The sequence below is a fragment of the Lonchura striata genome, chromosome 5 (assembly GCF_050655825.1).
Source record: "Lonchura striata isolate lonStrDom1 chromosome 5, ASM5065582v1, whole genome shotgun sequence".
Lineage (NCBI taxonomy): Eukaryota > Metazoa > Chordata > Aves > Passeriformes > Estrildidae > Lonchura > Lonchura striata.
This window is the reverse complement of record NC_140707.1, coordinates 44,570,229-44,585,916: the sequence shown is the minus strand read 5'-3', so window position 1 is coordinate 44,585,916 and position 15,688 is coordinate 44,570,229. Positions and strand designations below refer to the sequence as shown.

At 38.3% G+C, this 15,688-nt stretch overlaps 1 protein-coding gene across 2 annotated transcripts; it reads right to left on the bottom strand.

Annotated features, from left to right (window-relative positions):
* Positions 1-4,332: 4,332 nt before the first annotated feature.
* On the bottom strand, positions 4,333-13,239 carry ZNF770 (zinc finger protein 770). 2 transcript variants are annotated; one of them, XM_021539311.4, is made up of 2 exons: positions 13,069-13,239; positions 4,333-8,290 (listed from the first exon to the last, which is right to left on the bottom strand). In XM_021539311.4, the coding sequence occupies exon 2, from the start codon at positions 8,145-8,147 to the stop codon at positions 5,955-5,957; it is 2,193 nt and encodes a 730-aa protein (XP_021394986.3). In that variant the 5' UTR covers positions 8,148-8,290; positions 13,069-13,239; the 3' UTR covers positions 4,333-5,954. The 2 variants fall into 2 exon arrangements, with proteins under 2 accessions (XP_021394986.3, XP_021394987.3); XM_021539312.4 differs by having other exon boundaries at positions 13,090-13,224.
* Positions 13,240-15,688: the final 2,449 nt, after the last annotated feature.

Below are 15,688 nucleotides of genomic sequence, written 5' to 3'. Positions count from 1 at the left end.
TTTCTGCTAGTGCTGGCATGAGAAGTGCTACAGGAATTTTGGTCTATTTGCAGCATCATTGTAAAAGTACATTCATATCTCTTTTCTCACAATAAAGGAAAAAAATACTCATTGCAGACAAAACTGTAACATGTCTAATATGCAGCACAGAAATCAAGACAGCAATTCTAAGGTGCTGAGAGCTAGCTCCAGTTTCCTAAAGTTTTCATCCTTATTTTTCTCTACATTTTCTAGGTTTTTGGTAGACATTTCCATTAGCATTTCAGGATTTTAAAGGACTATAAAATGGCAATAAAACAAAATACCTACTGAAAACCGCAAATTCACACCTGTGTAATAATAAAAAAGAAAGTTTTGACTTTTAATAATTCCTTTTATTGAAAAAAACCACTTCTACTGTAATATAAATGACAACAAATATAAATGACTCAACAAATCATTTTAGCTTATTAACAAATAGATGTTTTTCCTCTACTAATTACATTAGCATCAAAAACATTATTCAACATCCGAGGGGATTCCTCCAGAGCTATTCTCAACACCCAAGTACATGCTGTTATTAAGACCCAGAGTATAAAATACAAGCTATAGTTCACTACAGCAAACAAGGTTGCCAAGATACTGGTCCAAGTTTGCTTTCAGTGTCATGAAAAAAACCATATCCTATTTTGATCTTAAAAGTTATCCTCACCTGGGGTGTCTAGATAGCTTAGCAGATTTTACTTCATTTAGTAGGACTGTATTGTCACTAACAGGAATTTCTCTGCTCTACTGTTTTCAGGATCATTTTAGAAACAAAATAAACTAGAAGTTGAGGAAATAATCTGATTTTCTGTGGCTCAGCAAGCTGCTTTTGCAAACACATACTAGGGATTAAAAATAATACTCAAAAAAATGCACAAATAAAATAATGCCACAGCATCCAAAGAGTGTTTTCCATTATGTCAATAGGATTTGAGTGCAGTGCATTAGGAGTACAAAGAGGAGACACCATGCATAGCTGGCTTCTTTAGTTTAGGAACAGCCTTTTACTTTTTAAAATAGCAGTAGCCACAGAATTCTGTTTCTCCTCCTTCACCGTGTCAGCAAGGCATGTTCCAGTGCCACAGGCAAAGCTGGACAGTCACCATATCCATGTTCTCCTACTACCCTACACACCCGGATGCCTTTGAGTGGAGAATGACAGGCCATGGTCTGCATCATCACCAGTCAGCTTCTCACATCTTCCTGCACTCACATCCTCAGGCACTATTTCACATGCCACAGCAGCACAACAGCCAGCTCTGTGACTCTTGGACTAGAACTCACAGGTGGGGTTCACAGAGCCATACAGACTGGCACCAGGGACACTGGAAGGATTCCAGAGGAGAGGAAAAATGTCACTCACATATCCAAATCATGTCAAGTGTGTAAGAGTCAAGCCACACATAAGAATATCCTGGGAGCAGTCAGGAACTAGAATGGCAGAGAGCAGAAGTAAAACAGCACTCAGAGACCCATGATAACTCAGCATAATGACACTTTCATGCTAGAACAATAGTTTCTTAACAAGGAGGTATCAGTTCTCTTGTGAGTGATTTTGTTGTCATAGGACTGATTTGTCCTTCACTTGCATGGACTTTGAAGATTCACATTTTTAACAGATGATAAAAAAAAAGCTGTTTAAAAGCTGCTTGACAGAACTAGTCATTATAGGAAGAAATACAACTTATTTGCTTAACCTGGAGAAAGAACATTATAGGAGAGCAAAGTCACTTCTGTAATTTCAATTTTCCTTATGATAACTGCCTCTCAGACACATCCACAGCCATCAGACCGTAAAACCAGGCTATTAAGTTAAAATTTACACTTTAAAAATCCACAAAACCTTGTGCTAGGAATATGAACCATTACCATTTCAGTTATTTAGGTGATTTGGGCATTTTCAACATCATTACAAGGGGCCATTAGATCGACTAAATCCATAGTCTTCATTGATTTAAGAGTCATCCAACTGTACTTAGATAAGTGTTACTCAAATGAGCTACTATTGAGAGATTATGACTTTTGTAGTCTTACATTTATACTAGGAGGCAGTCAGGAAAACTAAACATTAGATCTTGGTTTGAAGCCTAAGGTGCCAGTAAGTTCAATTAAGTTTCTTTTGTGTCTATCTCCCGTTTGCATCACTAATTTTCTTGTTGGCTCTGGGTGTGTGAGAGCAGACCAAAGCCATGTGAAAACCCCAGCACACAGTGAAAAGCAGTTTCAGTGATGAAACTTTTTCTGTGGCTTATTATTGCGTTTGTCCTCTTTTGAATTTTTCTGTAGATATATATAGAAATACTTATATATGTTTGTTTTGACTTTCTGCAAACCTTATGTGGTTTGCAGAAAGTCAAACAGCTGCCCCCCCCCCCCCCCCACACACACCCCTCAGGCCCCACTATGATCTCAGAACTGCTCCTCAGGCCTCGGCCTTGACAAACAGCACTGGGGCTGAGCTACTCTTGAGCTTGTCAGAAAAAGTCTCTTCCTGGGGACTTCTGTTATCTAACAAACTCCTGGCTTTTAACAAACAGCCTTGGAAACTTATTTTTCTTGCCTGCATAACAACACAAGTGGAACAATTTTTTTTTTTTTTTTTTAACCAAACTTTCAAAGAAAGTTACCAAGCTGAATTTCATCCAGAATGGAAAGTTACTGTGACTAAAGACAACTCTCTAGAAGCCCTATAGCCAGCAGCCCTAAGTGAGAGCCTTGGAGCTTTCCTGAGCACAGTGGGCTCCAATCAGCACTTGCCCTGTGAGTGAGTGGCTCTCACCTGGTGAACTTTCAAGCTTGCTATACTCTGAGGACTGCACGGAACACTGCTGGGCTACTACCCAGGTAGCCCTCTGCCCATTGTGAGAACTTCACTGAACTTGAGGGAAGTTTTTCACAGGTATATACCCTGGACTCCTTTAGTACTCCTTTAGTTCTCTGTGTGTCTGAGCGTGAATATGCTGAAGGAAAGCTCTCTTGGATTCTGAAGTATGTTATTTTTAAGTTAGGCCTCTGAGTTACTGTAGTGCTATATAAATTGTACAGAATCTTTGGGAAATGGTTTAAATTAAGTGTTTTTAAGTGCTGCTACTTTAAGCCTAAACTGTTAGTCAAATCTGGGGCTAATTTTGGCAAGGGGCTCCTCTCTGAACCTTGTGACTCAGTTGGAGGGTCCCCCTTATTTCTTTTATCCTTACCCTTTTCTATCCTTAGCCTTTTTCCATCAAGAGCCTCCACACAGATTATTTTAGGTTGATTTATTTTAGATTTTAGTCTGATTTTTTGTGGAAAGGTTTTACAGCAACTTTTGTGAGCCAGAGAGAAGTTTGATAAGAGCACCCATGTTTACCCTGAAAGAATTTTCTACCAAGGTCATTCACATAGAAACCAAGAAAGAAAGGATAAGTAAGAGAAACCTGCAATTGCCTATGCCAGTAAGCATTTTGTTTGTCCCTCATGACCAATAAGTAAAGTATAAATTTATGAGTTTTGTAAGAATGTATAAAAAGCAGGCATGCTTAATAAAAACGGTTGGAAGCCTTCTGAAAATGGAGTGTGTTGCTTTGTATTGTCTCCATCTCAACTACAACAATTTTTGTCTGTGTGCTTTAACCATCTAATTAGTAGACAGAACGTTGCCAACAAACTTTGTTGTACTTTCACTTTTACATTAATCCTGCTTTTGATGATACATTTGCCGGTGATTCCTTGAGCTGCCTGTAAGTCATTTGTGACACATTGCAGTGATAGTGCAGCATTTTAAAGGTATCCATAGACACATCTGGACAGCAAATGGATGGTGAGATCAGTTAGTACTGCAGTTGCAGAATTTGCCTTAAAAAAATCCCTTTTACTTTTTTTCTGCTTGTTTTAAAATATTTGACTCTTCTATTCCACACAGAACAACCTCAGTGCTAAACCCATGCTGTTGGAGAAATTCTCCTCAGCAGAAGCTCATTGTTAACACAGGAGGACACACAATAACACTTCCTGCTAATGTCTATTCATCTCTCAAAATATCTTTTTGTATTACTTTCCCTTTAATTAAATAGGTATTTTCAAAACATGAGTTTTGTTTTCTCTAAACATTACTCTCATAGCATTTTTAAAGGACTGTAACTCCTTAAGAAGTTATTATCTTTAAACATGTTATTATCTTTAAACATATTTATATTTTATAACAAAAAATATCTGAAACCACACTTATTTTTCTAACATACCAAGTAATTTTGATATGCAGTCTTTTCTGCATAATGAATGTTAGGTAGTTTCAAAACTCTGGTTTGCAAATAAAGCACACTCTGAAAGTACAATATAAATAAAATAGTTTATTACAAGTATTTTAAAAGAGCTCTACAATATATCTTCAAAATATTTTATACTGCATTTTGTCTTTCAATATGAAATAATTCACACAAGGAGAAAAACATCTCAATACAGAACTATAATCATCATTAATATACTGAATTTGTCTGTTATACAAAAAGCAGAGTAACTACAGACTGCTTTTCCTGTTTTATTCTTGCTGAAAATGGAAAAGAATAACATGTATGAAAATAAAACTCCTTTTACCCTTCATATTCACCAAGTACCACAAGATTTATGGCATTAAAAAAAAAAATCAAACACACTTTACTTAAATAGATGATTCCTTTTAAATACTAAAAACAATGTAATGTATCTTACAGATATGTTAATTTAGAAAGAGGAATAAGAACTTCAGCATTCAGCTATTCAAAAGTTGCATAACAAAGAAAGTATCCTAAAAGGTAGTTTTTCAGAGGACAAAAAAGAAGTAACAAGCTTCATTCTTGTTCATGATGTATGAAGCTCCACTGCATTTGCACTTCTTGCCAGCCCCATTGGCACAATGGACAAAACCATCTACTTACCAGAAAGTATAACTAGAGATTCTATTAATACAAAATCAGAATTACTTAATTTCAGCTAGAAGTAATTTTCGGTCTCTTATATTTGATGTAATGAGAACATGACTTCTGACAAAACTGCTCATCTGAGTTATTATCACATCTTAGAGAACATTCCTTTTACTAGTTCCCTATGTATGCTAGAAGGAAAGGAGACTGAACAGATAATAAGGACATTTTTAACCTTAATGATAATTTCTTGTCTTTTTTCCTTACAGAAAAATAGTTCAGTAAAGTATAAATTGGCCAAAAATCCTAGAGAAGGCAAGAGTTTTACAAGGAAGTAGAGTTAATGAAGTGGTGAAATGGATAACTTGATTATAAATCCTAATATTATAGCAGCCTCCTTGTATTTTATATAAAAAGGGAAATTATCTAATTCCTCATGTATATCTCTCCAAGCAAGTGTAAATAACAAAGCAGTTATATTTTTTTCTAGCCTATAGGAAATAGAATCTTCTGTAACACCACATCAACATCTTCTCATTGAACTTTCTCCCCTTTTTCTACTTACTCTATCTAAAAATAACCTCTTTTTTTAAAGTATAGGATAAATACAGCAGGAATTCTTCCTTGGAACATATGGGGAGCCAGAAGAAAGTAAAAAGACTGTTTTTTCATATTCTCAAAATTACCTTTTTCTCTTAACTTTTCTCATAGTTTAAAAGTGATATGTTTTCCCACATAGTATTTTATTTTCAGTGATAATTATCTTATTCATGAACACTGCAGATTATTGCAACACTATTGATACAACATAAATGTGTATTTATAAAATTAATCTAGCGAAAGGGAATGCAAAGCATGTGTGTGTTTGTTACATTTTAAAAAAACATCTCAGCATGAGTATTTCACAAATTGTATTAAGCAGACAGTTCTGAGGACAGTAAATTAACTTCACCAGGTCATCTCTGTAACAGAAAATATAATCCCTTTCAGTTAAGTGTTTGGCCTAATATAAATCTTTGATAATTATGCAACCAAAAAAAAATAAAAACTATTTCATAGGACACTATCCTGTTTTGATAAAACTAATACAGTCTCTGCTTGTTCCTCAGTGGAATTAAGCTTTAAGCTCTCTTTAAAGTGAATAAGATGGTGTCTTTTCAAATGTGGGGCCTGTCTGAATTTTTTTCCACAAACTAAACATTCAAATGGCTTCTGTCCAGCATGCATTAGGTGATGCCTTTCAAGCTTAGAAGGAGATGTAAAAGTTTTAAAGCAGATACTGCATTGATACAATTTGTTTACAGCTTCACTTTTTTCACTACCTTCAGAAAAATCATGCCAATAGCTGTAACAGCTTTGCTCTGTTTCCAACAATTTACTGCACAAATACGGCTGGGGGTTTCTATTGCTGGTGTCGGGAACAAAATCCCCTGACTCAATTTCAACTTTGATTTCAGCTGCTTGGTTTGACTGAATCAGCTCAGATTCTTGAAAGCCAGATGGCTGTGAAGGTGCTTGAGAATAACCTGAATAACCCACGGGCTGAGACGACATAAATTCAGTGTGCTCTCCCTGGTGATTGAAAAGTTTGTTCAGGTTTACAAATTCTACCTGGGAAACGGGGCTTTTACAGCCTCTCTTTTCAGTATGGGTGAGCTGATGTCTTTTTAAGTGAGCTGACTGTCTAAATGCCTTTCCACAAACATTACAGCCAAAGGGCTTTTGTCCCGTGTGTATAAGATAATGTCTTTGAAGTTTGGATGAAGATGGAAAAATTTTTTCACATCTGTCACATTTACACACTTTGTGTCTGTTATGTGTATTTTTAGCAGAAGATGAAAAAGCACAGTGAAGTACTTCTGGATTATCAAAAAAACTATCATTTGATGAACCATAAAAAGCATCATCTTTATTATCCAGTGAATCACCAATATTTAACATGCTTTCACCAGGAAGCACACCTTTTAAATTACTGCCCAAGTCAGGAGGTTGTGGGTACTCTTGCCAAGGTAATGGCACAGGAAATGTTCTTTTCATCCGATTACAAACTGACTTGTGCACCTCACGCGTGCTCTGGCAGTCCTTGGAAGGTTTAGTGGACATGTGCTGATCACAATGCTGATCTCTAGCTGTAACCAGGTCAGAACTTCCAACGTGACCTGATTTTAATTTTTTTCTGTCAGTCAGAGAAAAATCTGTTGCTTTTCCTCCAGTATGCTTCAGTTTCATCAAGGTCTGATTTTTCCTGTTGACTGTGTGTCTGCGTGCTGTCGTACCATTATTTGAACTTCTGCTGTCTTTTGAGTAACATTTGTGCAACTTTAGAACATGCTCTGTTTCAAAACACTGCTCACATGCTGGGCACTGAAAGGGTACAATATAAATTGAGTGCACATCATGTGGGTCATTCTCCTGTGACTTGTGTGTATTAGCATTCTCAAAGCTATCCCATTTTCCTTCCAAAGCGTTGTGTGGTCTGGGATATTTAAGAGTCTTTGCTTTGCATACAGTATTGGGAAAAGTCTTATTTTTGGCATGGAGCTGTTTATGCTTCATGAGTTTGCTCTGTATTTTAAATCCCTTCTGACAAAAACAGCACTGAAAAGGCCTTTCTTCTGTGTGTGTGAGCTGATGAATTTTCAAGTGTGTTGACTGTCTGAAAGATTTGCCACATGAAGAACACTTAAAAGGTTTTTGGCCAGTGTGAATAAGGAAGTGTCTTTCTAGCTTGGATCTCGATGGAAACGTCTTGTTACATGATTCACAAGTGTGAGCTTTCTTCTTTCTTCTTCTGGCACCATGTAGATGATCTGACTTGAGACACTGATGCAGCATCCACCTCTCTTCAGTTGTAAAAGGTTTCCAGCACACAGAACAATGAAATATGCCACAAGTGACCCTGTCTTGCTCAGAATTCACATAGTTTTCTGCTTGCTTTGTATCATTCTTGTAATTTTCATTATGAAGCTGCTGATGCTTTAAGAAAGTGATTACATTTTTGAAGTTTCTGTAACAAACAATACACTTAAAAGGTAGATTATGGGTTAACTGATGCCTCTCCAGGTGGACTAGCTGCCTGAATGTTTTATTGCAGACATGACATTCAAATGGCTTTTGACCAGTATGTATGAGATAATGCCTAGCTAATTTTGATGGGGTTTCAAACTGTTTATAGCACATGTCACAAATATATGGCTTTTTCTTGGGTATCTTGACAGCTGTTACACAATGCTGAGTTTTTAACATTTTTAAAAGGTAATTACACCTCACCTACTCTTAATTTCTTCAGATAGGTATATCAAGTGAAATCATCAAGTACACACTAAGACAGAAGGCTGTAGAAGCAGCAGATTTTCTTGGAAGAGAGATTCTGAAATCACACTGGTCCCCTAAAATAAGAAAAAGAGTATTATTTATCCTATATTAATACATAATTGCCTAAGTTTGTATAATTTTCTGCATAAGATACCAAAAGTATCTAGATTAATACACTATTGATTTAATTTAGCTTAAAATACCTTCCTTGTAACAGAGTACAAGGAAGCTTGTAGAAAACGTAAACTTATTATTCTTCTGGAAAGTAATCTAAGTCATCTGTGCTATAAATGCATCTGTTCTTCCAAATAATACACAGTTCAACTGTGTATTTAAAAAATTCAAGAACTTATTGTAACAAATGTCTTCTCTACAGCAGTAATTCTAACTCCCAAGTGTATTATTTATGAAGATGAGAGAAAAAATGAACTAAGATTTCTTGCACTTCAGAAATGCATTAAATCAATGCAGTATTAGTGAAAAGAAAAACACTTAGCTTCAATATAGTGTTAAATTTACTATTCTTGTTTCTGTAGCTCATCAACTGTATCCTGCATTATAATTGATTTTGATTTCTCCCACAATGGCAAATGCTGGAGCCAGCCAGCAAGAGCAACACACTAACCATAAACTATAACAAAGACAACTCCCAGAACACAGAAAAAACACAGGCTATGTTTGTTGTCTCACAATAAAGCTAGAATATCAGAGTTGTGATACCTAACCATGCATATACTGTGCAGTCATCATGAATACCAAGGTAGTTATCATAATTCATCATAATTATTGTTTTAGTCTAAACCAAAACAGTGAAATAGTTCTAATTTTCTTTGAATTTTCAACGCGGAATACAGTTGGGCAAGATACTGTGTCTCAGCTCAATGATTTACAAACAAGAAAAAATAATTTGCAAGCTCCTGAGCGCATGAAGTTATTAAAAAATTCATAGGAGCAGCTAGAAAGTACCATAACCAAACATTTAGCCCAAGCCTTCCACTGTGAGGCCAACCCATGTCTTGACAGCCTCCAAAGTAGTCTTAAAAACTTCCAGTGAGGAGGTTCCTTAACCTCAGCAGGGCTCCTGCTTCAAAGTTTTACCTTCTCATGAAGCTTTCCCTTGCACCCAGCTGAGCCTTTCTCTACTACAAGTTATTGTCAGCATTCTCTGTCACAACTTTATGTATTCAAAGTGTGCTGTCTACTCTTCTGTTTTAAAACTAGAAAAATTCCGGGGTTTTCTAAGTATTGCTTTTAGGTTCACAAAACAAAAAAAAAAAAAAAAAAAAAAAAAAAGTGATTTTAATAATCTCTGGACCAATTTCAGTTGGTCACTTCATTCCTAAATGGCAGCATCTAAGAAAGATTAAGTATTCAACTATTCCAGTCCATAAGGATAGTACAAACAACAGAATAAAAAACCCTCTTGGTATTACAAATACAAAAGAAAAGGGATGAAGGGAACAAACTTTAAAGCAAGAGCATAACCGTTAGCACTTGAATTGTAATATCAAACTACCACAAATTATAGTTAGTAGAAATGTATCTCAAAGTTATTACAAGTTGAATATTCATTCAACACACCAGCAGAATAAAAAATTAGTTTCTTCACTGTCTTCAAAACCCCTGTCACTTCACAAAGAGATAATGTCCTTATATTTAAAACATTCATAAATATCCAAAATATCTATTAAAAAAAATAAAAGCCTACTGGATTTACAAGTTACAATGAGATTCAAGAAACACACACAAAGACTGAAAATACCTGGTGAATCAAGGCTTTTCTTAAGCTTAATGGAAGTAATGAGGTAGAATTGCTCCATCCCTAACAAATATGTTCCTATGTAATTGTGGGCCTTAATAAGGAACACATGGATGTTTGCCTAAGATGTGATTGTCACTACACTGAGGAGTTTCTTAATCTCACTGAAACAGTACAGGGTAGATAAAGCAGTTGAGAAAGTCAACTCTTCCTTTCCAATTCTGTTTTCCTGTAGAATTTTAACAGCTACTCAGTTTCAGTCTCCTTTTGAAAATGCAAGAAAACACAACACTTTTAGGACACCTCCTTTTCCTCCCAGTTGTCACATCATGTGGAAGCTGGGAGTTTAGTGATAGTTAAGTGTGTAATGCCAAATGCTTTCTAGTTGGTGCTACCATGAATCTAAAGACAGGCCGGCTGAGAAAAGGAGAAAAGATTCTCTGCTATGCTGAGTTTCTGTGCAGCTCAAGGCAGCCTCCATTAGCAGGGAAAGAAAACCTCCTGAGGAAGAACTGTAAAGAGTGATGAATTTCATACAGATCTAATTTACACATCAGGAAACTGCTCAAACACTACAGTGACATGCAAAGAAAAGAAGTCCGAAGTAAGAGACAGCTGTGGCATATTACACAAGAGATTTTGTATTTAGCTTATAAATTTTTAAAGATTCTATCTGGTGAATGAGGAAAATGCTCTGTAGTACAAGGTGTCAAAAGCAGAGTAAGCTTCTTGCTGTGATCTTCTTGCCCTGTGAAAGACTGAAAGCTCAGATAAGCTAAACTAAGGGGATACAAGGGAAGGAGAAAGGAGCCAAGACAGAGTATTACTGTGTGGACCAAATATATTTTCAAATCCTATTTACTAAGGACAGGCATGTCCACATCTATTTCAAGGCGCCCTGTGCCTTGGACATCTAAGGAATAAACATGCTGCTGGTGAAGATCAAAGAATGAAAGACAAACTTGGAATATTGCTTCCTGCTAGCCTTGAAAGTACACAGGCTTGTCCTAATCAGAGCTAGAAAACATACCTCACTATGTGATAAGGATATAGTTTATAGCAAAGGTCCAATTTAATATTACACTGTCTCTAGTTTTCATCTTGGCTGCAAGGTCATGCAGAAAAATAGAACCAAGGAGTTACACAGTCCACTGAAAGTTCAGAGAGGACCCTCCTAAGTAGTATTGTTTAATGATTAACTGTTTCCTTAATTTTACAGATGGCAGCAAGCTGCAGCAAAATGAAAACACGATGGAAGAAAATTCTGAATTCTAATCTAGTCTTTAATAATCAGAAAAGTTTGTATTTATTTTTAAAAGCTCCAACCAAAAAAAAAAAAGAAAAAAGAAAAAAAAGAAAAAAAAGGAAGGTAAACAACCAACCAGGAAGAGGGTACTTAAATATGAAGAAAAGCAAGATCTTCAGTTTAGGACAGAATAATCCCCTGGTGCAGAAAAGACTTACAGTCTAAGTTGGAACAAAAGTTAAATATACCAAAAGGTACCATCCACACCAGGATGACTGAACAGATGTAAAGCTTGGAGAGGACATAAATCTTCCTTCTTACTTACTTACTAGAATTTTAGAATTCAGCTAGAGTAGTCTATCCAGTTTTGAATATAGCCCTTCAAATTGAGTCAAACGTTTGAACTGATCAGAATGAATGAATTCAGAGAAGAGGATCAAGCATGATCCGAGCTTAAATGTAAAATATACAAGAAAAGATTAAAGTAACTGGGAACATTTAGGCTAAAAAAAGAGGAGACACAATTTAAAAAATAACACACACACCCCCTGCAAGACAAAGCAGAAGAATCACTTTTAAGGAAAACAGAAATAAGCTGTTCCCCAAACCATTTATTGCTGTGAATGAAATTGGCTTCAAATTACTGTAGAAAGAATTCAAGTATATTATTGTCCTTACAGCTGCAAAGTGTTTCTTAATGAGCATACAAATAAGTTATTTGAGGAGATTGCTCTGACTATATTGGAGATGTAACCTCCAAAGCAGGTTGTACAAACACTTCTCAAATTCCCACACCCACACAGCTGACCCTATACAAGAGAATATATTCTTGCATTGGTTTTTGGTGACTCATTACTGTATTTCAAAACATAATTTTTAGGAATTGAAAATTCAGTATATTTCAATATTTTCCAGGCAGGATTCTTCTGCATTATTATTAGAATATCTTCAAATCCTTGAGGCACGCTAATGCTTATGACCTCCCAGAAACAATTATTTAAGAAAATAAATAATTATAGATGTTTGAAGAAACATAAGGTGCCTCTAGTAACACTAATGACTCAACAAGAAAGTGAAGTTCTGGCTGCTGATTTATGAAACATTGTATGCCATACAGAGAGAGAGAGGGGGGAACCTGAGCACCAAGACAAACACGTTGCCCGCTGGATTTCCTCACCAGCTCTCCCAAGAGAAAACTTTAGATTGCTACAATGGGAGAACAAATCACATCAGGAATGGAACCTTCACTCGTCAGTTACACAGAAATCAACATCAGGCATTATGGATCCTCAAAGCTAACACCCTTCATTCCCTCCTCTTTTCCTTGCAACTTTCTGGTACGCTTCCTGAAGCCAACCGAAGTAAAAGATGTACGATGGTGAAGCAGGGCTGGTTTAAGAACAAACACACGTTCTGCTTCGGGGGCCTGAGACCCCTGGGTCTGACACCAACACTCCCCCAACAGGACACACGCAAATCCAGTTGGAACCCTAAGAGCAGGTGTCGGGGCGGCCCTGACGGACAGCAGACCACACACACACACACACACACACACACACACACACACACACACACACACACACACACACACACACACACACACACACACACATACATGTACCCATGAGCACCCACACGTGCAGCGGCACCGCCCCCGGGCTCTCTCTCGGCGCACAGCGGGTCCCTGCTGGGCCCGCGGCCCCGCCGCGCCCCCCGCGAGCGGAGACCCCCGGCACAGCCCGGCACAGCCCGGCACAGCCCGGCACAGCCCGGCACAGCCCGGCCCCGCGCTGCCCCGGGGCTCGGCCCAGGGAAAGGGCAGGACCGGGGGCGGAAAAGGGAGCGACCTGGAGCAGCAGCTACCGCACCTCCACCTTCCTCATCTCTCCCGGGATTGCTGCCGCCTAAACTCTTCCCCCGGATGGCACGGGGACAGCGGGAAACCCGGCCCGGTGCTTTCCGTTCCCCCGCGCCATCCGGCCCCGCCCGCCGCCAGGCCGCGGCCGGGACGAGGGGCGGGGAAGCTTCGTTCGTGCCCAGGCGGAAAGTGGCTCCGGCCGTGCCGATGGATGTTTAGTTGGTGTGGCACGGTTCCGTACGAACTAGGCACGTTTTCTACTGCAGCTACCAGTGCCCGGTGGTTGCAGGGTTGCAAGCCAAGCACGATGGTAGAGTTATACTCTTGTTATGTGTTAAACGCACCGCAAAGCCAAACCTACTGGCCCAAAAGGCCAGGAAATGGTACCGGGAAGGGAAAGGGAAAGAGACGCCTGCCCTGTAATGGTAAAGCACCCTCACCAACACATGCACGCACGGTGCCGGGTTTGCCCCTGCGGGCGGGCAGAAGGAGACCTGCCCAGCTGCGCTCAGAGCTCCCTCGCTGCCACAGCCTGCCTGAGGCCACCTCAGAGGAACGGCCAGCGAAGGGCTGAAGGCTTACAGAAAAGGACAAACCATTTACGGGTGGGTCCTGCATCCAGTTCAGGGGTCTCCAGCACAGGCCCTACTGGAGCAAGCCTAGAAGATGCCACAAAAAGGAGCTGGAGCAGCTCTTCTATGAAGACACACTGAAAGATTTGGAGTTATTCAGGAAGAGAGAAGGCTCTGGGGAGACCCTCCAGCTGCCCTCCTGTGCTTAGAAGAGGCTTTTATAAGACTTTCCGAGGCTTACAGTGACAGGACAAGGAGCAAAAGTTTTAAACTGAAAGCTAACAGATTTAATCTCTTTCATAAGAAATAGATATTCCACAAATAAGAGTGGTGAGGCACTGCAACAGGTTGCCCAGAAGCTGTGGATGCCTCACCCCTGAAGTGTTCAAGGCCAGGTTGAATGGGCTTTCAGCAACTTGGTTTAGTGATAGGTGTACCTATCTACAGCAAGGAGTTAGACTAGATAATCTGAGTTTGGTCCCTACCAAACCAAATCACTCTATTCTATGATTCTGCCTCATAAAAGAACATGCAAATGGCACAGCAAAGTGTAAGAGATGCATCATAAATGTCTGTTAATAAAATGCAAGGACATGGATGAGGCTGATTATGTTGTCCCCATTGGGACAGAGAATTTCTAGTCACTAGACTTTTGACTTAGCCACCTGCATTTACAGCTCAATATGGACTCTATTAGTAAATCTTAAACTTTTTATTGAAAGCACGTAAAGACAGATTGCAGATTTTTTCTATTTTTGTTATTTTCTATTTTTAGGGTATCTGCCATATCCCAGGAACTACAGAGGATCAGCAGATGTCTTCTATGCTTTCCTTTTTCCTTTAAAAAAGGAGACAGTTCACCAACCCCCACATTTTTAAACATTGATAATTGATTCAACCGTTTTTGTGAGTGGAATTGTAACAAACACTAAAGACAAAATAAGTCATTCCCTGAGATAAAGCTTATAAGAGGTTTCTTTTTTTCATACAGATGAATTTTCCTAAGAGCTTTGCTTATTTTCTTTTGTTCATGAAGACTGAAATTAAATAATTATTTGCACGTGCAGCATTAATTTCTTAGAAAGACATGACTGCCAGCTCACTCATCTTTTTTCAGCTGTCCTTTAACTGGGACTTCATCTTGGTACAATGGATCTGACTCTTAGCAGAAGGAACAGAAGAGGGCAGAACAAACAAAATATCAAAGATGTAAATTAGTAAAGTTTTAAAAAAGCTGCAGTAACTTAAATTGCCTTTCTGCTCTGGGTGTTAAGCCCTCTCTCTCAGTCCTACTGGGAATTCAAGGAGAAATCATCTGTGCTGAGGAAACTCCAAACAACTGCTGTTTATATAAAAAAAGTAATTGTTTACTCACTAATGTTGTATACATTAGTGAAAGAGAAGTTGGCAGCAATTACTAGCCTAAGGATAATTTTGCAGACCCTGTTGTCTGTGGAGAACTGTTCTTGCAATACCTAGAAATGTCCTTTTCTGATACCTAGAAACAAATGTCTGTAGAACAATCACTACTTCTTTGCTTAGCAATGTTAGAAATCAAATTATTCTTATTGCCAGGGGTATAAATAACATCTGACCTAGTTAACAATACACAAGCCAAATTGTAACACTACAGAAAAAAATTTATTTCCATTTAAGCTGAAATGCTCAAGCGAACAGCTTAGTTAGTGTTTGTTGTTGCTTTAGTAGGATATGGTCACATATCAACCTCCCTGAAAGGGATCCAAGTCTTGTGGTTAAAGTGGGGATTGGGACAGCCTAGAGCTGAATGCTTGGAAACACTATATGGCCACAGAGAAGTCACTTAGGCTTCTAGATGTCCATCCCCTAGCTATAAAAAGTGCATAATAATTGCCATGTGCATCTCATAAAGCTATTCAGAAATATTAGTCATCATTTAATAACTGCAGATCATCTGAATACTTTTCTTTTTAAAGCATCTATTTAATTTAAAAGTGTATCCATCCTTATCAGCCTGCTTATGAAACCTCTGGTCCGGTGTGATACAAGTACACAAGC